At 48.5% G+C, this 22,183-nt stretch overlaps 1 protein-coding gene across 1 annotated transcript; it reads right to left on the reverse strand.

Annotated features, from left to right (window-relative positions):
* Window positions 1-2,048: 2,048 nt before the first annotated feature.
* On the reverse strand, window positions 2,049-17,480 carry rimkla (ribosomal modification protein rimK-like family member A; the record flags this gene model as incomplete). Its single annotated transcript, XM_079742436.1, has 5 exons — window positions 17,226-17,480; window positions 10,719-10,949; window positions 8,015-8,101; window positions 6,387-6,590; window positions 2,049-2,635 (listed from the first exon to the last, which is right to left on the reverse strand). Exons 1-5 carry the CDS (start codon window positions 17,386-17,388, stop codon window positions 2,049-2,051), a joined length of 1,272 nt encoding a protein of 423 aa, XP_079598562.1. The 5' UTR covers window positions 17,389-17,480.
* Between the last annotated feature and the right edge of the window lie 4,703 nt (window positions 17,481-22,183).

Genomic DNA, 22,183 nt, shown 5'->3' on the forward strand with positions numbered 1-22,183 from the left:
CGATCTGGTCGATGGTTAAAATATCAAAGAGTTAAACCCTACTCTATTATTTACAAGACAACGTACGCTAACTAGCTAGCTCGTTATTAAAAAGGGTGGAGGGGGCTGGATTTATCGGCATCCCAATGAATAACAAAAGACCCCATATGGAATGATATGTATGGATCGAGCCTAGTTCATCGTATGGCAGTGAGAAGTCATGACTGTTCTTGAGGTATATCCTGCTTACAGGTGGAAAGGCTTGTTTTTTCTTTTTCTCAAAAGATCCTCTTCTTAGCAAAAACAAATGCATGTTTATCATAAAGTGCTAAGTTTTCAAGATGTTCTACTCTTAAAAAAACAGCAGCTCAACACAAACATTTTAAACTTGTATTTGTAATAGTATTTATAATTTAAAAAAACATGCCGGTCGAGCTACTGAAAGTTTAATAAAAAACAAAACAAAAACAGAATAAAAAATTTAAAAGAATTGATGATGCTCTTATTCCCATGCCTCTAAAGATGTTCTAATAAGCCTACAAACCTATGCCTGGCATTTGGTCGTTTCCATAGATACGCACTACGTTTGATGGGTCCCGTGAGTACGTGGAGCCTAAAAAGCGATATCGCGGGGCCTATTAGACCCTGGCAGGTACAGATGGAGAATCTCTCTGTAGCTTGTTCCCACACGCGATGGAAATCGAACATGCTACGCCCCCACACCCTCAGCCAGCAACCATTCGAAGCCCCTGGCACGCGAGTGTGATGGTGGCTGCTCCTGAAAGGTCATGGTGTGTGGGGAGGGGGCTTAGCCGATGGCTAAGGAGAGATCTATTACACATAACTCAGTGGCACTTTGGTCTTCCTGGCGCACAAGCCTTCCACGAGCGGTTGGCCGCGTGTCGCGTTGGATTGAATACTGTACATTACACTGCTGTTTGTTTGGGTACGTGTGTTTCGAGAGGCGGGGGGAACTAGGGGGGGGGGGAGGAGCATCTTTCTCTGGAGCTGAGGACCACCGCTTTGCTACATTTCAACTGACGTCAATTCAACTGAAGTCGTCCACCCTGTTAAATAGAACTTCATCGCACCTTCAATCCCCCGTAAACTCTAGTCTCCCAATGCTAAGGTTTCCGGGGGCAACCGTAAGAAAGTCAAAAAACGCACGGGATGGCCCGTCTCTGGTGAAAAGGCGGCTCATCGCGACTCAAGATTCCGATTGGCTGATGCTAGTGCGTTGTGACATCACGACCAGGATAACCGGTCTATCGTTGCGCTAATTCGGAACCGAGGAAACAGATCGCAATAACCGCCCTTTCGGTCGTGCTGTGTCGCTCATGGGGTTTGTGAGTATCGCGGTCGCTACGTTCTTTTACAACTTTTTCCGCCGGCGTCCCGGTCGAGTTCCCTTCAACACCTCCGGCCCCAAGAGGGTAGCAAAACATAACTAAATGGAATTCTGCCTAAAATCCACAGTGAGCTAGCACACCGTACCTCCCTCTCCGGCCACCACATCGCAGCTCAGCACGCTAATGCTAATGCTAACTGCGGAGGGTGAGGTGGAGGGGGGAGCGAAGAGATGGGGGGGTTCAGGGGAGCAGCCTCGGATCGCATTGTGTTTGGAGGTAGTGTGAGATATGGTGCGTGTCGGTGCCGCGTGTGTGTGTGTGTGTGTAGGTGTTGGTGTGTTGGCCAGATTATCTGGGGTTGTGGTGGTGCGGGTCAGGTATCCATGTGTATCATTTGTTCATCTCTCGCTGCTGCGTCGTAGCGATAATACCTGCATGTCCTTCTGTGTTGACGAGGGGCGAGAGGTTTGAGCTCGGTGAGGAACGTCTTTCGCCACCGTGCACAAGTACGCACGTATTAGTGTGTTGACGTGGATGCATTATATAGTGTGTGTGTGTGTGTGTGTGCGCGTGTCTGTGAGTGTGTGTTGATATGTATGGATATAGTGTGTGTGTGTGTGTGCGTGTCTGTGAGTGTGTGTGTGTGTTGATATGTATAGATATAGTGTGTGTGCGGGGGGGTGGGGGGGGAATGGGAGGGCGCCGGGGGTCCGCCCCGTCTCACTCAGTCAATAGCTTGATCTCGTTGGCGAGCAGGGTGTTGAAGTTGTACCCGGGGGGCTCGGCCAGTCCCTCCAGCACCCCTCCCAGCCCGCCCAGCCCGGGGAGCTCCGGGTCCGAGGCCTGCCGCGGCGGGGTGGGCTCGGCCAGCTCGGGGTCGCTCTCGCTGGAGGTGGAGCCCACGCTCATGTTGCACGCCGCCTCGGTCCCGCCGCCGCCGCCGCCGCCGCCGCCGCCGCCGCCGCCGCCCAGCGAGACCCCGGCGCCGGGGGGCCCCACGGGGCCACAGCACACCTCGGGCTCGCTGCTGCTCGACACCACCGACAGCAGGGACATCTTGCGTGTGATGAGGGGCCGGCCGGGCAGCAGCGAGAGCGCGTAGTCCGCCACGATGCCCGCCACGTCCATGCCGCACGCCTGGTCGAAGGCGATGAAGCCCACGTTGGCGTTGGCCTCGCACACCACGAAGGAGCCGTCGTCCAGCTGCAGCAGGTCGATGCCGCACACGTCCATGCCCAGGATGTTGGACACCTGCGTGGCCAGCTGCTTGCCCTGCTCGCTGAGCGGGCACATCATGCCCACGCCGCCTGGAGGGGGGAGGGGGGGAGAGAGAGAGGCAAGGTGGGGGGGTTGAAGAGAGAATAGAGGGGGGGGGGAGAAAGGGGGAGTCGGGAGTTGGGGCGAAAGGGAGGGGAGAGAGGGAGGGGGGGGAGAGAGAGGTTGGGGGAGAATAGTGTGGGTGGGAGGGTCGGGGGGGAAGGAGAGAAAGAGGGAGTCGGGAGGGTTGGAAGAGAGGTTGGGGGGGAGGAGAGAGAGAGGCAAGGTGGGAGGGTTGAAGAGATAGGTAGGGGGAGAATAGAGAGGGGGGAGGGGGAGAGGGGTTTAGGGGGAGAGGAGAGGGAGGGGGAGAGAGAGGGGGAGAGAGAAGGTTAGAGAGAAAGTGATATAGGGAAAAAAGGAGAAAGGGAGTGAGCGAGGGCAAGGGAGTTAAGAGAGAAAGGGGGAGGCGGGAGGGTTGGTAGAGAGAAAGGGGGAGAATAGAGGGGGGGGCTTGATGAAGGGAGAGGTAGGGGGAGAGAAGGAAAGAGAGGGAGGGGAGAGAGAGGGGGGGAGAGAAGGTTGGGGAGAAAGTGATACAGGGAAAATGGACAGAGAAAGAGGGGGAGGGAGGGGGAGGCACAGATGGAGATCAAGACAAAGAGAAATGGAGAAGGAGGGAAAGAGGAATAGAAAGATAAATACAAGGCGAGAGAGAGACAGAGACAGAGGAAGGGGAAACAGAGACAGACAGAGAGACGTTAGGACAGTTTCTGTGCACTTTAATCGTTCTTGCCTTGTTTTTCACTTCAGACACGATCTCACATTGATTCTCTTATGATGTGACAAAACCATTGCAGTTGAACATCCATCTCCACGATGAAAATTGTATTTCAGAGACCACTCCCGCCATCCCATAATCAAAGCTGACAACGCGCATCGCGTCAAAAATCGCCCAGCTCAGAGCGTTGGGGTGCTGCACCCTTTACATAAACGCGAGGTGATCTTTGTCCCAATTATGCCACCCTGCGTTACCACCCGCCCTAGCAAGCACCCTGGACATCTGTCACTAGCTCGAAGGCGGGGTCCCTGTAAGTCAGGGGGGGGGAACCAGATCCAGCTAGTTATGACTGTGGAGATGGTCTACTGTAGTGTCTGTCTGTTGGTCAGAATGTACTCTAGTGGTCAGATTCAGAGAACAGACTCTAGTCTACTGGACAGATTCAGAGATCAGACTGTAGTCTACTGGACAGATTCAGAGAACAGACTCTAGTCTACTGGACAGATTCAGAGAACAGACTCTAGTCTACTGGACAGATTCAGAGATCAGACTGTAGTCTACTGGACAGATTCAGAGAACAGACTCTAGTCTACTGGACAGATTCAGAGAACAGACTGTAGTCTACTGGACAGATTCAGAGATCAGACTGTAGTCTACTGGACGGATTCAGAGAACAGACTCTAGTCTACTGGACAGATTCAGAGAACAGACTCTAGTCTACTGGACAGATTCAGAGAACAGACTCTAGTCTACTGGACAGATTCAGAGAACAGACTCTAGTCTACTGGACAGATTCAGAGAACAGACTCTAGTCTACTGGACAGATTCAGAGAACAGACTCTAGTCTACTGGACAGATTCAGAGATCAGACTGTAGTCTACTGGACGGATTCAGAGATCAGACTGTAGACTATTGGACGGATTCAGAGAACAGACTCTAGTCTACTGGACAGATTCAGCTATTAGACTCTAGTCTCCTGGACAGATTCAGTGATTACCTCATCCTGCCTTGATTCATAAAAGGCAGATGCCATGCAAACTCAGCCTGAGAAGCCATGATAATAACCACCAACATCCGTTGCACAGTGCAATAGTAAACAGCGCTAAAGAGGGCGCTGCCTATAAAGTCATCGACTCCAGGCAAACGCGGGTCATCGGTTAAGCACACACCACCTTCCAGCCGGTCACCCCCTCTCCACTGGAGAGCTTCAGCCCAATGAAGACCTTCCTCAATGACATACCCAGAGTGGGCTATCATGTATTGAGATGCACTGACCTTTACCAGTTAATCTGTAGCTGCGCTAGGGAATAAATAACATACCTGGGTCTGGAGTGAGTGTGTGTGGTTGACGGCTGGTTTAAGCAGCCTAACCTGTCCTGAGTCAGGCTGAATGAACTGTGGGGCAAGGTGAGGCTGCACACCTGTTGAACATTTAGTATCAGGGCGCACCGGGTAAAGCAACCATCACAAGACGACACACACACACACGAGAGAGAGAGAGAGAGAGAGAGAGAGAGAGAGAGAGAGAGAGAGAGAGAGAGAGAGAGAGAGAGAGAGAGAGAGAGAGAGAGAGAGAGAGAGAGAGAGAGAGAGAGAGAGAGAGAGAGAGAGAGAGAGAGAGAGCGCTCTGGCATGTGGGTATTCACCACCTGCTCTGCATAATCCCATCTTGCCTACTCCACTGCACTGGCTTCGCTTGAAGCCCCCACCGGTGTCCAGGTGCTTGAGGAGCCCGTAAAGCCACTTAAATAAGGAGAGCCACTAAGGAACAATCCGCATTGTTTACTATGTGGCAGACGTTAAGGAACAAACAAAGCAAAACTGGCAGTGAATTCAGATGCAGCACGTTAAGGACCAGGTAGGGGTTAGTCATCTTGCTCAAGGTAAATTCAACACCCCTAGCCACTATCCTCCCACTCCCTTGTCCTTTGAGTTGTCTGCCTGTCCGGGATTTCATTCTCACTGACATCCCGGCCGGAGTAAAAACCCATGCCAGGTTTTCACAGCCACACCCAGGCACGGAGACAGCTGATTTGCCTAAACCCTGGTACCTCGGGGTTAATGCTAATTCGAGGAATACGTGGTTGACTCGTGAAACAGATGAAAGCGATCTGGATGTGCCAGTGTATGTATCATCGTGTTACTGCAACATGATCGTTCCAAGAATACACAACAACAACATCTTTAGAAGTCATCATTCAGCATTTAAACATATCAGGTGATAAGACGAGCCATTGCTGTAAAGGTTGAAAGGCATAAACCTGTTCTAATCTGGAGATGGAGAAGTTGTGGTCAGAAGGGGGGAGGAGCCATTGGCAGCATCTGGTGTTATGGTCTTAACTATCCAGTGGGGGGGAGGAGCATATCCAAGGGGGAGGGGTACTTCATGTGATGGATACCTAAATGAGGGGAAGGGGCACTTCCAGGCTTTGTTATGAACAAGTGGGGGCACTTCCTGTCATTGTTACCTAGTCAGGGTGCTCGGGTGGCTGGGTGTGTACCTACTCAGGGTTTGGTGAGGAATGGGTGCCAACCTACCCAGGTGGCAGGTTGTCTGCATACCTACCAAGGGTGGGTGAAGGCTGTGTGTTTACCTGCCCAGGGTTGAGTGAGGGCTGGGTGTCTACCTATTCAGGGTGGAGTGAGGGCTGGGTGTCTACCTATTCAGGGTGGAGTGAGGGCTGGGTGTCTACCTATTCAGGGTGGAGTGAGGGCTGGGTGTGTGTACCTACCCAGGGTGGGGTGAGGGCTGTGTGTGTGTGTACCTACCCAGGGTGGGCTGAGAGCTGGGTGTGTGTGTATCTACCAAGGGTGCGTGCTCTGTGTCTGTGTGTACCTACCCAGGGTGGGCTGAGGGCTGTGTGTGTGTGTACCTACCCAGGGTGGGCTGAGGGCTGGGTGTGTGTGTACCTACCCAGGGTGGGCTGAGGGCTGTGTGTGTGTGTACCTACCCAGGGTGGGCTGAGGGCTGGGTGTGTGTGTATCTACCCAGGGTGCGTGCTCTGTGTGTGTGTACCTACCAAGGGAGCAGTTGCTCTGCATGCGCCCGTCGGTGGAGCAGCGCTGCATGGAGCCGATGACCCGGCCTCCCACCAGCACCACGCGCACGTCGCGGCCGTGCGACTCCTTCACGTACTCCTGGAAGAGGTAGGGAGCGTCGTGGCGGATCAGGTGGCACAGGTCCGACAGGTGGTGCTTGTCCCGGGCCAGGAACACCGCCTTGCCTTGGTGGGTGGAGGTGGAGGGATTTAAGGAGGAAGGGGTTGAGCGTGGAGACCAGAGCCTGGAGCCACAGAGGCATCGGAAGAAGTAAAATCCTCGAAACGGACGGTTTATTCTTAAGATTGGTCTCGCTAAAAACTGTAAAAAAAAATAAAACTGCCATTCCCCGACAGATATCTTGAGAGAATAGTCCTATCGTTCATCTTTGAACGTTTCCTGTGAAAAGATTAAATGGGATTCTTGAAAAATAAGATCTTACATTTCGTGTCTGGGTGTGTGTGTGTGTGTGTGTGTGTGTGTGTGTGTGTGTGTGTGTGTGTGTGTGTGTGTGTGTGTGTGTGTCCCATCTCCCCTTCTCTCTGTGCAGCTATTTGAAGTGCTGTACGAGCTCACAGCAATCTCACTTTGTCACCTTTCTTCCACACGAGGCTAACGGCTTGTCACACGGGCTACAACACTCGGCCTCCAATTACCACCACAGGGCCCTCAGCCGGCTGACACAACCTCTGACCTGCCGCCCCGCCACACTGCGTCCACGGTGGGGACATGTGATGTGCTCTGTGCTTCCCACATGCTATCCACGTAGAGACGCGTGCACACACACACACACACACACACACACACACACACACACACACACACACACACACACACACACACACACACACACACACACACACACACACACACACACACACACACCAAGGCTACCCCTCTCTCTGGGGCATAATACAATTATTTATTTGTACCTCATCCAGTTGAATGGACAAAAGAGGTTGGTGCTAGCTGGGGTATGCTAATGGTCACCAGCCACTGCAGGAGGGACAACAAGGCTGTGGAAATGGGGGGGGGGGGGGGGGGGGATGGCTAACGGCTGCTTCCCCTACAATGCCTCATAACGACTGAGGAGCGATCTAAAGTCCATCCTGCACAATGTAGGAAACAACGAGGTGTCGAGGGGTGAAAGGGCAAGGCCTAAGAGCTTCAACATCAATGACCTCCCATCCTATCAAAGGAAACGCAACATGAAAGCCCCCAGTCGTGGACTGCATAGGGGATGTGGGGGGGGGGACAAGGCCAGATAGAGAGAGCCTCCTGGGTGAATAATTAAACGACACCGGGGGAATCATTAGCTTCGTTTCTCAAGCGTCCGAAGGACCTTGACGTCTTGACCTCCTGTTTGTTGGTTTGTCCTGGGGCCCTCCCTCCCTCCCTCCCTCCCTCTCTCTCCCCCCTCCTTCTCTCTCTCTCCCCCTCCCTCCTTCTCTCCCTCCCCCTCTCCTTCTCTTCCTCCCTCCCCCTCTCCCCCTCTCTCCCTCTCCCCCTCCCCCTCCCTCTCATTCAACAAGCCGTCGATGAATTCCCTATAGGGGTGCGTCGGAGGGCGTCTGACCATCATTAGGGCAACCGTGTGAGGGGGTCTCACCTCGGTGGCCTCGTGCGTTCTTCACCACCACAGGGTAGCCCAGGGGCTCGGCCTCGTCGATCATCTTCCGGAAGTTGTCGTGGCCACCTGTGAAGCGCGCACACACACACACGCACACACCAAACACACACAGACACACACACACACAAACACACACGGAATGTACCAACACAAACACACGGACAGACAGGCAGGGGTATAGACACAATGTGCCAGTACACACATACACACACACACACACACACACAAACAAAGAGGCATAAGCATAAACATAGCAACAACACAATCCGACGCCCACAGTCACACATACGATTGAATTGTGATAGCAGCCCTTCACACATCCCAGCTGACTGAGAGGATGGAAAAGAGGAGGGGGGGGGGGAGCCACCATAGGAAATGTAGCTTGTTACTATGGAAACGGCACACACCAACTCATAACAGAGGGAGGCTGGCCTGGTCCATGTGATGTGATTGGGGGGGGGGGGGGGGGGGGGGGGAGCCTGCACCATCTGCAGGCTCGCTATTGATTCACACCAGATGAGATCAGCGCATGCTCGTCAAACTCTGTGCTGCTTTCCTATCAACGTCCCGTTGTTGTGCTTTTATTTTGGGCCGAGCAGGGCTCTGGCATAAGAGGACCCAAGACACACCTTGTTGTGTATATGTGCATGTTTGTGTTTGTGCGTTCTTGCATGCATGTTGTGTGTGTGTGTGTGTGTGGCCATTTTCCCCCCTCAGAAGCAGCAAGCCGCCCCTTTCCTCCACATGTGGAGGGGGAAAGCGCTCCCACAGACGGCGCACCAAATGTCAGCCTGCTGCAGTCCGCGTCACAGGCTGCATGGAAGGGAGAGCACGGGCAGGGGGGGGGGGGGGGGTCGGGTGCAGCTTTTATTCTGAAAATCACGAGGGGGATGTGGATGTGGCAGGGTTGGGGGGGGGTGGGGGGGTGCAGGGGGGTTACATAAGCCCTCCAGCCGCGCTGCGTGCACCGCCTGGCCTACTGTTCGTCAGAGAGGGACACATGGAATTCAGGGCTCTGTCTCTGTCTCTCTCTCTGTCTGTCTCTCTCTGTCTCTCTGTCCCTGTCTCTGTCTCTCTCTCTCTCTCTCTCTCTACCTTGCTCTCTCTCTTTCTCTCTCCGTCCCTTCCCTCTCGCTGTCTCTCTCGCTGTCTCTCTCTCTCTCTCTCTCTCCCTTTCCCCCTCTCTCTCCCTGGCTCCATGACTAGAGAGAGAGAGAGAGAGAGAGAGAGAGAGAGAGAGAGAGAGAGAGAGAGAGAGAGAGAGAGAGAGAGAGAGAGAGAGAGAGAGAGAGAGAGAGAGAGAGAGAGAGAGAGAGAGAGAAAGAGAGCGAGGGGGAGAAAAACAACCGAGGCGGGAAAAGGGAACCCAAAATAACATAAAATCCGATACGCGGCAGTGGGTCGTTCGGCCCCTTTGTTTCGTCTTGAAAGAGGACCACGTGAACACGGAGGGATGCAGAGCCACCCCCCCCTCCCCTCCCAGCTCTGCTCGCCGCATTCCCGAGCACGCCGGCTTGTGCTGAGGAACAGGTTTGAACCGGAGCATCCAAGGCAATCGCAGGGAACGGGGGAAACACACGCGACGAAGCAGACGATGGGAAATGTTTGCCGATACAGGAGTCTGGGGCTGAAGGCTGCGCGTGCATGTGTTGGTGCATGCGTGCGTGCGTGCGTGCGTGCGTGCGCGTGTGTGTGTGTGTGTGTAAGCCGAGCTTGGACACCAGATTGGCTGACTGTTGCTACCGATCTGCATCAAAGAGCCTTATGTGGTCCCAGGGATTATGATGTAACTAATTTGACTGATGGTTTGAAGGCAGAGCGAAAGTAATTATCGCTTGTTCTGCTACCTGTGGCGTTGATTTGTCGAGTTGGGTACAAAGCATTAACAAAGCTTTTATGACCCCGAATGCCAAGAATACAGAAAAAGATGCATCCCCAACACACTTAAGATGCTAGGTCCAACATATCTCCACTGATTTGCGGTAAAGATGGATGGAAGATTGTTGCAGACTTTGTTGAACGTTCAAGAAACTAAATGTTTGAACGCCGTCTATTGGTCACTTTTTTTCAGGTCACATGTTTTTTCACTTAGCCGTGACAAGGTTTCACCGACCCAAAGGAAAACAAGGCACAAAGGTTGTTAACCAGTGAATGGAAAAAGTGCAGGCTGTGACGACGGATGTTTTGAAAAACACTGGGTCCAAACACAAAAATATCCGTGGACGATGGGTGGATCCAGACGGCCAACATGTGTGTTGGCGGTGGAAGTAGTAGGGTGTAGGCAACACAATCACACAGCTTTTCAACGCTGACTTGAACTCATTCAACTCTACCCCAAACTCTTTCCAATGCTAACGACTCAATAACAACATTCAACGCTAACCATAACCCAACTCAATGCCGTCCATTACCTCATTCCATGCTAAACCTCAACCCATTCCATGTTAACAAGAAAGCCATGTAATGCTTACCACCTCATTCAGTACCAAAAACAAACCAATTCAGTGCTTGCCACAACCCCATTCAATGCTAACTCTAACCCAATAAAGACTAACCACCCCTCATTTAATGGAAAACCAAAACACCATGCTACACTCACCATAAACCAATTCCATGCTCTGCTGAATGGGTAAAGCTGGGGGATGGATGGAGGACGGGGGGAAGGGGGGGGCGGGTGACTCACCGTACGAGAAGGTGTCAGGCAGGGGGACCCCGTGTCCCGCCAGCTCCTGGAAGGTCCAGAACTTGTTGACACAGTTGAGGATGGCCTGTGGCCGGTTGATGAGCCGACAGCCCATCTTCTCCAGGTGCCGCAGCACGGTGATGTCGCTGTCCGACTGCACCCATGGCGTGGGCACGCGCACCACCGCCACCTGGGGGTAGGAGGTCACGACCTCCTGCTCCACCCGGAGACCTGGAGAGGACGGAGGGGTTAGAGTCGGCTTCATATCCACGTTTTGATTCTCAGAGTTAAACCAGAGGCGTTAGAAGCACAACCAAATCGCTTGTCATTTATAGTCCTCCATGATGCCGCACACACGTGCAGATGATAGAGCCGTTAAACACCTGTCCATTGTTATTGGGTTCCTCTTTTAGTTAGTAAGTTTAGTTTCTAAGATTCGGTTGCTAAGGTGCAGACTGGTTTCTACCGAACAGGACGAGATCAACAGTTGGAAAGTTGACCAACAACAGTAGCCTGTGGCTCCTGCGCTGGTTATTTACTGGATTGCGTGGCCGCTGGCCAGAGTAGAGTCACTGCTTTAGCCAGCTTAAGACCAGCCAGTTCCATTGGTCGCGCCTCCGAGAGGATTTGGAAACTGCCCTGCCTGCTGTATGTGTATGTGTGTGTGTGTGTGTGTGTGTGTGTGTGTGTGTGTGTGTGTGTGTGTGTGTGTGTGTGTGTGTGTGTGTGTGTGTGTGTGTGTGTGTGTGTGTGTGTGTGTGTGTTTGGGCTAATTTGATACCCAACCCCCGTGGCCGCAGGGCCAAGGCAGGTCGCTTTTGTGGCTAGCTCGGCGTTCCACCGGTGAGCATACTGGAGGAACGCACTAAGGAGCACTTTGTCTCAATGTAGGACAGTCGGTTGGGGAGGTTCAGATTCCCCAGGGAAACGATTGGAGATCATTTACAGTACAGCACACGACAGAGAGAAACCGTTTATGCGTCAGTTTCATTTGATTTCAGTCGATAAGCTCTGCATCCCCCCCCCATGAAATCCTGCAGTTTCTGGATTATTTTTCCCCTTCGGAATCCACATTTATAAGGTTGGATAACAGTTCCTACGATTATCTACTGCCTTGTTGAGTCCAAGACGCTCAGATATACGTCACATAGCAACCGCGGAGCCAAGGCCAAAATAAGAACTGATTATTCCAGACAGACATAACATTAGCATTTATGAGCGTGCCTTGAGCTTCAGGGTACCGTTTAGTTAAAAAGAATGATAAAAACAGCTTACATTCCCTTCCAATTATACAAAAGTCAACACCAAGGGTGCCTATTGAAATGACGCTATGCTGAAAATGTTAACATTTGCTGAAATACTTGCTATTATCGGGGCATGATCACTGAACACAATCGGACAGGTTCCCATATGAATCAACCTTTTAAACTCTCCTATAGTCCATCAGGCTGGCTCTCTATGACGTAGGAGAGGGGACACATCTACACATGCTAAATTATTAACTGGGAAATGTATTATTAATTTCCCATCGTGGCTACGAATAAGCAAGAATAATTATTTTTGGGCAGGGATGAAGTGGGCGGGGCTTAGACACAGAGAAGCAGCAATAAATCACATGCTGAGAAACGACAGCTCATCAGGAAAGGAACGACTGGGAAGAGGAGGACTGAGGAATGATGGGAGGTGGAGACAGGGCTGTCGCAACTGCCACAGCACTTCACCTCCTCCGTGACCTGCTTTTTCAGCCATCTTAGGATCACACCCCCAACAAGTCAGTACCTAATGGAATTGGGGGGGGGGGGGGGGTGCTTCAGTGGGGCTTGTGGGAGGTTCCCTTGATACATGTGCATATGAATGAATGGGGGGTGGAGGGGCTGAGTGGCTACCTGCAGAGTGCAGACCCCCCCCCCCCCGAGACACTACGTGATCAATCCCCTCATGCAATGCCTTGCAGTGCATTTCACCTCACCGTAGGTAGGTACTATGTTATGTCTTGCGAGAGAGAGAGCTGCAGAGCTGGCAAAGATCCATCCCATGTTCATACCTTCCACCAAAATAGATGTTGACGTTTACATAATTCAATACATCAAAACATCATTCACTAAGAATTTGATTTGTGGAATAGCCATGTTGAGGGTTTGCATGAGGTGAATGTGCGTGTGTCTCGTCTCCTGTAGATCTCTAGCATGTGGGGAGGCAGGAGAAGGTCAGCCATGTCCTGCGCTCCCTCTAATGCCTCCAAGGGGGAGGAGGACGGCGGGTGGGAGAAAGCGATGAGCACGTAGACGTGTGTGTGTGTGTGTGTGTGTAATGTGAATAGAAAACCCCAGGCAGCCATCGCCCACATCCTCCAATGACCCACACTGCTCCTTGTTGCTTCTGCTGAATCAGAGAGATCACAGTATTCCCCATTCAGTGCCTGACCAGACTGCAGCTCGTGGGCGACCAATGAGTTGTGATACTGTTTGAGCCGGGGGGTCGGATGGTTGCTGTGTGTGGAGGGAGGGGGGGGGGGGCTTAAGATGGGAACGTATTCATTGTCTGTGCTCGGCTCTCTCGTCTCCAGAGGAACAAACGGAAGGCCGGTGGGGCGGACGTGTGAATCGCTGCCGGTTCTGTTTCAGAGAGTCGTTATTCACTCGCGCTGCCGTCGCCGGTCACATGACCATTTGAAAACGTTCAGAGAAAAAAATAAAAACAGCCCTCATGACCGTTTCAGTCAATGGAACACAAAGAGGCGGGCCGGGCACTGGGTTTTGCATCATCCACGTTTTGTGTATGGTCTGGTTGACTATTGTTTCAACTGTTTCATTTCATCTTACAGTCACAGCAGCAAGCCAGAAGTTCCCAATGAACTCTTGTGTGTAACTGTGTGTGTGCGTTTGCGTGTGTGTGTGCGTGTTGTTTCTCTTCCTCATTACTAAACTGTGCTTAATACTGGGTCAAACCTCAGCATTCAGCGCATCCTAGGATTCTCAAGAATGTCGGTGACCACAACATATTGAACTTGCTGGGACATTCAAGCATAATTTCTTATCACTCCAGTGAACGCGCCTAGCGAGATGCCTGGTCTCAACCCATGGCCTGAGTATTGATGGTATCTGCTCAGAAGAGCTGTTTGTCAATGGTCTTCAATGCATTTTATTTGATGTTGTTTTCATCCCAGGGCCCCCGCCTTTTACGCAAGCAGCTCGCTCAATCGTAAACAAGCTTGTGGTTGAGAACTTCCCAGCGTTTGATGGAGGCCGGGTTATAATGTGTAACAATATGGTATTTTGTTGCGGTCGTTTCATTTGAAATGCTCTGCAGTTCTGGAAAGTGTGGTTCCTGTTAAATCTAGATTGGCCTCCTCTGTACCTCCTCCCCGTCGAGGAAAGACACCATCCGTTATTTCAGGTGTATATATCACACAGGCGTAAATATCACAAGAATCTCCAAGTCCAACGTCTGCAACTAAAATTCCTTACCTGCTTTGAACCACATGAGGATGTCAGAGCTTACTCTTTTACCAACCTAATCTCCTCCAGCAAAATAAATCCTTAGCAACTTATATTACTAACAATATTAAAAAAATTGATTCTCCTGCTACACCACATGTGCCTCTGTTCTCTAGGGATGACTTAATCCCTCTCTCACTCACTTTGTGGACAACAGTAGAAATGTTAGGGCAATGGTTTTCTCTGCAACAATACACACACTCCTCATACACACTGTTGTCTGCACTGTACTCTGTGGACACTTTAAAGCTAAATGCTCATCTATTCAGACAGGCTTTTGGCTAGTATTATGCTGGTTGCATAGTATTTGATGTCTTATTACCATTTTTCTGTGTTTGTAGTATGTTTCATGCTGGTGAAGCACTGTGTGACCTTTGTCGGTCAGTGCCATCTAAATAAACTTGAATTGCCTACTTTCTTATCAAGAAATAACAATGTGGATGTTGTGACCATTACCCTGCACAAATAGCCACAGAAGTAGCAAAACGACATCCACATTCCTGTGATCAGTGAATTGAATCTCTATGCCATTAACATAGGATCAAAAAAAGTAGTTTTGCCTTTGATTAACAACAACTCTTCTATGTTCCTTGCAGGCGCAGAGTAAATACAAACACATGAGGTCATAGTTTGAGCAGAAGCTAGGCACACTAGCATTGAAACTCCCTTACATTCAGCAGTATAAAGCGTGTAGCTAGTGTAATCACTGCCAGTGCAATGGTGCATCAATTGGTCTCTTAGTCCTAACTAGTTCTATAAAAGACACGTTGTTTTGGTGCGGGTCCAAGTAATAAAATGGTTGCCACTGTTTTGCTTGAATAAAACCACCAGCTGTGTTTTCTAAAGGTGAACTCAATTGAATCTCCCAGACGTGGGCCTGGTTTGTGTTGGAATCATCTTACAACCTTAATAAAAAGCTTGAAATGTTATGATCGATTTCTCCTCCAGGTTCCTAAACACCACCTCTCCAACACCTGCTTCTTATGGAAACAGCTCCCTCTCTTTCACTCCCAAGACACAAGACACCGTCTCCTTACCGAGATCTTAAAAATAAATCTCTCATTCATTAAATTGTATCAAATCACACGCTAAATTAGCATTAGAGTGAAAATGTGGAGAAATCCACAGATACTTGTTTTATCAAATGTGTAAATACTCACACAGGGCGAGATTAAGTGTTTCTAAATCCGTAAAGTGCTTTCTAATACCTAATTCAATGTTCAATCCTCTGCTGCTGGTATATTTATGAGAACGGGCTCTAAAGCTTGCCTGGTGGTGTCTGATAGGACTGCAAGGAAATGTAGTCATCTGTTCCTAGCCTGCCTTCTGGTCTTTTTTTGCACATCTCTTGAACACACATCTTGGGGCTAGAAATGCGTTCCCAAACCTGATTGGCTGATTGCCATTCTTCGTGTGTGTGTGGGTGCATGGGTGCGTGCGTGGGTGCGCGTGTTTGTGAGTGCACATTTGGGACATGGCAAACTCATTAACTTCCTCAACGGATGGACTTTAGCCTGACTGGGTCACTGAAGTAGCAATATGTGAAATGGATCCCTTCCCAGTAATGTGAAGAGTTGTTTGTTTACAAGTATTCATTTTTTTAATACCTGGCCTCTCGCTTAAAGAAGAAGGCAAATATTAGCTCCAAATGGTGACGATATGCATATTTCCATAACCCTAACCCAAAACGATACCTCCTTTGCCCTTGGCTCTGGCACGGAGAGCCTTGAGTGTGGTCAACATGGATTAGAGTTCAGGCTAACTACCCTGTGCCTGTTGTGACTCCCTCGATCCCACAGGTCTAGCTGCCTACCTACCTAGCTATGTAGGTCAGTGTGCCCTCTTCTTATTGGCTCCTGCTTGAGTAAATTTGCATTGTAAACACATTTAAGCCTACAATCAACAATTAATTAACGCCATGGCACGTTAATGGCAGTGTAACCAAAGACGTACAGCCATAATCTTACACTGTGCTTGGCGATCTCTCTTAGTGTGAAACATATCGGTAATTACAGCACAATGTGAATTGCATCACTGATGATAAGCCTATGATTAGTGTCAGATTAAAGCTATTACATAGAGACATTTATTACAAAGAGATACTTGCCCTAATCTAATGTCCACAGCAATCTGTAAATGTGTTTTTCCCCACCAACCAAAGTGAATGAGCAACGCTAATCCCAGACACCTTTTATTAGGCTGAAGAAAGGCCGTACCTCACACCTCTCTGGTAAATTCTGCTCGCGTCTGTTTGTCATGAGTTCCTACTTTATCGACCACTCGAGTCATTACGACATCGGGTATCACCGCAATATTACAAATAGCCTCACAATTATGTGGTGTTGTTGGTCCGCAAAATGAACATAAACATAGCGACGTCGAATGGCAATAAGCACAGCTGCTCGTCTTCATGTACCGTCATGTTCGCCTCCTTTACACGTGGCATCTTCTGCAATAACGTTGTTACAACAATATTTAAATCATAGTGGCTCTTTAAAAACGGTTGTACTAATTTATATCAGCCGACTTATTCATTTAAATGAGAAAACGATTTTTTTATATCTTTATTACCAACCGTTATAAATAAAAGCCAACTAAATCCAGCTGTCACCGTATTGCAATATGTGTATTGTGATCGTTGTGCATACGTGGGCCTGCCCATTATAGACACACTGCTACAGATCGGTCAGCAGTACGCGTACTGCATGTGTTGAGCTGCCTCGCCAGCCAGCATCCACACCAACACACACACATACACACACGCCGTCTCGAAGCGAGGAGACGAGAAAGTGGGTTAGGCGGTCACCGTCACACTTAGCTTAGCTTCCCTGGCGGGGCTAGCCGCCTCCAGCTACCAAACAATGCCCGTTAGCCGTTAGCCTCTCCCAATGCAATAGCCCATAACGACGGAGTGTGTATCGAGTGAATCAACCAAACCCAAAACCAAAAAGCGATTGTACATTTCTTATAAATCACACAACATTCGGGCCGATTAATCTAAGATACTTGCCTAGGTTCCCCTCGCTGATAGTGAGGACGATCTGGTCCATGAGAAGGGAGCGGAATTCAACATCCTCCTCCACACATCGCTCTTTCAGCGCCCGGAGGATCTGGACCTGAGGGTACTCCTGGTGGATACGGCGGTCGGTCACGAACCAAACCCGAGAACACATACTGATGTGATGTAGTGGAACCGACGGTGAGATAGCGCGTCGTTACAGCCACCCGAGTTGTTGTGCAGCGGCAGCGGCAGCGCTAGCAGCAGCAGCGGCAGCAGCAGCAGCGCGGGATCCGACAGCGGCCGGGGGTTCACACAATGGAGAGCAACAGCTAGCTGCACTGACGAGCTGGACCTGCCCACCACCACCACCGCTCGGCTGCAGCTGGTCGGATCGCGCTAGCTGGAATCACCACGTTTCGTTACACACTCTATTTTCATGTCATTCGCAGGCGTATAAGTGCACGGCGCGGCTCCGTCGGTAGTGGTCGCTCGTTGTTTCAGTAGGGGGCGCGTAATCTGTTCTGCCGAATACAACTCTCCATCGATGCAGAGGCGACCACTAGCACATTTGCCCACAGGGGCAAAGCAACCAGAGCTAGATGTTATAGTATCCACTGTCCCGTCGCCTGGAAACTCTCCAAAAAGTTGACCGGTTTACCCTGCTGTCTGGCAGACTGAGAGACCACAAGAATGTGGTGAATAAATTACACTGAAAATACCTATATTTCCTAACTTCCTTTGGATGCTATCCAAGGTGCTGAAAAGTGTACGCCGAAAATGTCTCTGGAACGCGCTTTGGATTACAACTCCACTCCTCCGCGCTCTCGCGCCGTCAACAACCCTCCAATGGTATGGGCGGATTGGAAACAGGGATCGCAACTATATACGCACGTAAACGCCTTCGCCCCCCCTAGGTCCAATCCGAAAAGGGAAGGTGTGGACAAAACCCGTGCACGTGAGCCAATGGGTATTGTTTGGGCCGAAGGGAGGGCGCGGGAGTCGAGGCAGTGAATCTGTGCACGAGATAAAAAATGCAGCACGCTTTCACACGAGTGCGCGCGTTTTCCGAACCGGTTCAGACCGGGCAGCACAAGGAGGTTTGACGAGTACCAACGCCTGTCTCAATGCCCAAGCGGCAGAGTATGCAGGATTCTTTGTGTTAGCCACTAATCATTACAATAAACCTGTTAATATGTTAAAAAAAAAAGAAGAAAAAAAAGGCTAGTAGTTTAATGTCTGGTAACAGTGAGGCCCTCTATCTACTCATTTTGTCGGTTTGTTTTTCTGCGTCTGTACTTCTGAGGGAACAAGAACATATAGCAATAAAATCCTGTTTTGGTCGTCGACGTTGTTCTCTTGAATCCGTTGACGCGTGGCCTGTATCATGTCAGTTAATATTCTTGCGTGTGATTCTGAATCACATGCCTCTCATAAAGAGTATATCTGTCTGCAAACAGAGTTTGGTAGCACACATCTCACCGGCACACACCTTTGTGAAGAAAAGCTGTTAAGTGACTCCATTATAATTGAATCCTCTAAATACAAAATATATTAAAATATATCGTGCAGCAGTGACGGTTATTTCACTCAATCAAAAACGTATTCTCCATCAGTTACCCCCATGAAGTTGGTTGCAGCTTTGTTTGTTCTCAAAAAATAAATGTGTGCACTTTTTTTATTCAATAAACGTTTGTAAGTGTTTGCACATTCAATTTACAATAATAAAAACAATATTTTTATTTGCCTTTAAAAACGGTCACGTGTTTTAACATGCCTTAAGTGGAAGGCAGATAGCTTGCTACATACATGCTTCAGTTTGGAATCGAAACCAAGTCACACAGGTGGCAGGTAGACACTCTATTCTACCACTCACTTTTTATGAAAATATGCCACTTTAATTTAAATAGTATTGGTATCGATATCGGCAATTCGGCTTATTCTGAGCCATGAGTCACGAGACTAGCCACAAAACCAGCAACCCTTCCTTAGCTTTGGTTTGGTCGAGCGGAGGCTCCAGATGAGCCCGAGCTGTCGTGTGCAAAAACAACCGCGCCAGTTTCCCTGCCCAATCAGAACGCTCCAAGGGCGGGGACACACACACACGCACACACACACGCACACGCACGCACGCACAGCTGAACATTGTGGGGTATACCCTTTATATTACTCTGGCAAAGCACGGTATTATCTTTAAGATTGTTGATCATTTGGTTCTGTGCACTTGGCAATATTTGTGATCTTATTTTCTAATAATTTAAGTTGTCAAATAGGGCAAGTGTGCCATGTTTACAATTCACCATAGTCTCATGAATATCAGGAGGCAGAGATCTGTGTTTAATTGGCTATTAACCGCCAACACCGCCAGCGTGTAGACTGACCACTGCATAAATAAATGCATTTAAATCCCCTTTTGAATGCTTCCTCCACTCACGAAAAGAAGAGATAGTATATATCTCCAAAACGAAACAGGAATTAAGGTAACTCCGCCCATTTCCGTTTTTGGTTTCCGGCCCAGGTTCTGTGCCATCTCTTCCACCAGTAGTTATGCTATAACCCAGTAGGAATGATTGAGTGACATTGCCATCTCATAATCCCATACAATATGATTTTTTGTAAAGGCCTATGTCGATACACTTGTTCTCGTGCCAATTTGCTCAGCAATTTCCCTTAATAATCTCCATTTCCAGGTATTATAGAAATAATATAGCTTGATATAGGCAAGTATACATTGATATGAATAAGTTTCAGAATTATTTTATTTCAGTTTCAAGTATATTTGCACATTTAAGGAAAGTGGTGAGATTTGTCCATAAAAGATATAAAGCAAACAGAAGTAAAACCAAACATGAATTAGCAGTATTACACATTAAGTTATAAGAACTGTGAATGATATAGGCTGTGCAAGATGAAAAATACCCTAACTCCAATGAGAAAATCGTTGAATAGAATAATTGAATAGAATACAACAGTTGAATAGAACGGTAAATGTTTGGTCGGAGGAATTACTTTGCCATCTGTGCTCGAGGCTTGCTGCCAGAACGCAAGGCTGTCGGGATGCATCGCTGCCCAGCAGTGATTAGTTGAGTGCGACCTCTAGCGTTAGTTTCTTAGACCGCAATTAGTTATAGGGTTGTTTACAAAGTAGATATTCTCTTGCAAAAAATACATTATTATTAAAGGAGTTAATTACGATTGAAAGTAGAAAGTTACTCTGACACATACAAATACCACCATACTATTATTTTTACAACATTATTAAATTCATACGTAAGAATCCTGACAGACAACACAACTTCCCTTAACAATCCCTAAACTAATCCATCTATTTTAGGTAACAAATGAAAGTCGGCCTATTTTAATGTTGCTGAAAGTCTCTTGACGGAGGGATAATTAAAATTAAATATGGATGTAATAGATGCTTATAACCTCTTGGAGGCAGCATTGAGTTATAATCATATTCCGCTGTAACATTAGCGAGAGCGAGGTTTATGCGTTTTTTCCAATCATCAGACATTTATAGCTATGCTAGGATCTTGCAAATTTGGGTTTGCAGGGATGAGCGCTGCATCTGATCTAAAATCTACTTAAAGACAACAGTTATGAAAATAACAGTTATTATCTACTGTAAAATTATAAGCTAAACTAGGGTATATATATTTTTTAGGTAATACACTGAATTATTTTTCTGTTAAAAATCGTTTAATTGAATGATTAACTTTGTTGCTCAGTGCTCGTTATGGAATTGCCTGGATTAGGGCCTGCTGTGATATCGACAAGCCTGTTTATCATATCTGATGTGGCTGTTCACTCCTGACTTCATCATTTGCATCAGCTGAACCTGAACTACACAGGGAGTACTATAGGATTAAATATAAAGGACACTCTTAATGACTGGTTTGATCCATTCATTCCAGTGTTGCACAATTTTGACAGTGTCCTTTGAAGAAGTATTGAAAAAGACTTAATGTATGTATGTATGTTTGCTGCATGTATATATGTGTGTATGTGTGTGTGTGTGTGTGTGTGTGTGTGTGTGTGTGTGCGCGCGTGCGTGTGTGTGCGTGTGTTTGCATGCATGTACGTACGTATGTTTGAATTTATGTATGCATGAATGTAGGCAAAATTTAAATTTAAATTATGTCGATATAAACATATATAGTGTGTATATTTATTATATGAAGTGACAGCAAGTCTCTGTGTACTGTATGTAAATCACCACATATCATTGCAAAACCACACATTAAATATTAAAATTAGGAACTAGTTAAGTCAATATGATTTCACAAACCCCTCACCCCCCACCACCGCCCCCCTTTGTGGTGCATGAATTCATCTTCAACGTGCTCCGGCTGGCATTGTAAGTAGTTCCGGTGGTTTAGCTCGAGAGCGGAGTAGATGCACCCGGGATTTTGTGATTGAGCGCAAATCCGAATAGCGGGTCAAGTCTGCCTGTCATGATGCCTAAATGACCGCACGACTGACCAATTAGACGCCTTTAGAGCCACTTGCAATCAGCTCGAGCAACGGCACCGTAACGCTGGTGAATCTTTGTCTTCGAATGGGAATTCTCAAGTGTAGAACAGGCGTCTGGAACCGCTGTACCTGAAGAAAATTGCCGGTTCATACTAACCTAAGAGGGTAAGCAGCCTTTAATGAAGGGGTTTGAAATGCCGATATCATCATTTTGGGTAACGTTTCTCTCAATAGGAACACAATATCTCGGGCTCGACGTTTAATTAATACAGGCCGTGACAAGTTGTCTCTCTTACAATATGAATGGTAATAAAGCGGGTTCTAGTTTTGTATAAAATGTAAACTTATTTTTTCCTAAGTTTTCTTTTATAGATGCATGGGGCCAGAACGAAACTATGGCCGTAATGATCGAATCATGTCACATTTAGGAGGCTACTTTTTAAAACGATGATTCAAGTTTCATAGGCAGGCTTGCACTACGTGCCATAATACAT

Source organism: Pollachius pollachius (assembly GCF_949987615.1).
Source record: "Pollachius pollachius genome assembly, chromosome: 8".
NCBI lineage: Eukaryota > Metazoa > Chordata > Actinopteri > Gadiformes > Gadidae > Pollachius > Pollachius pollachius.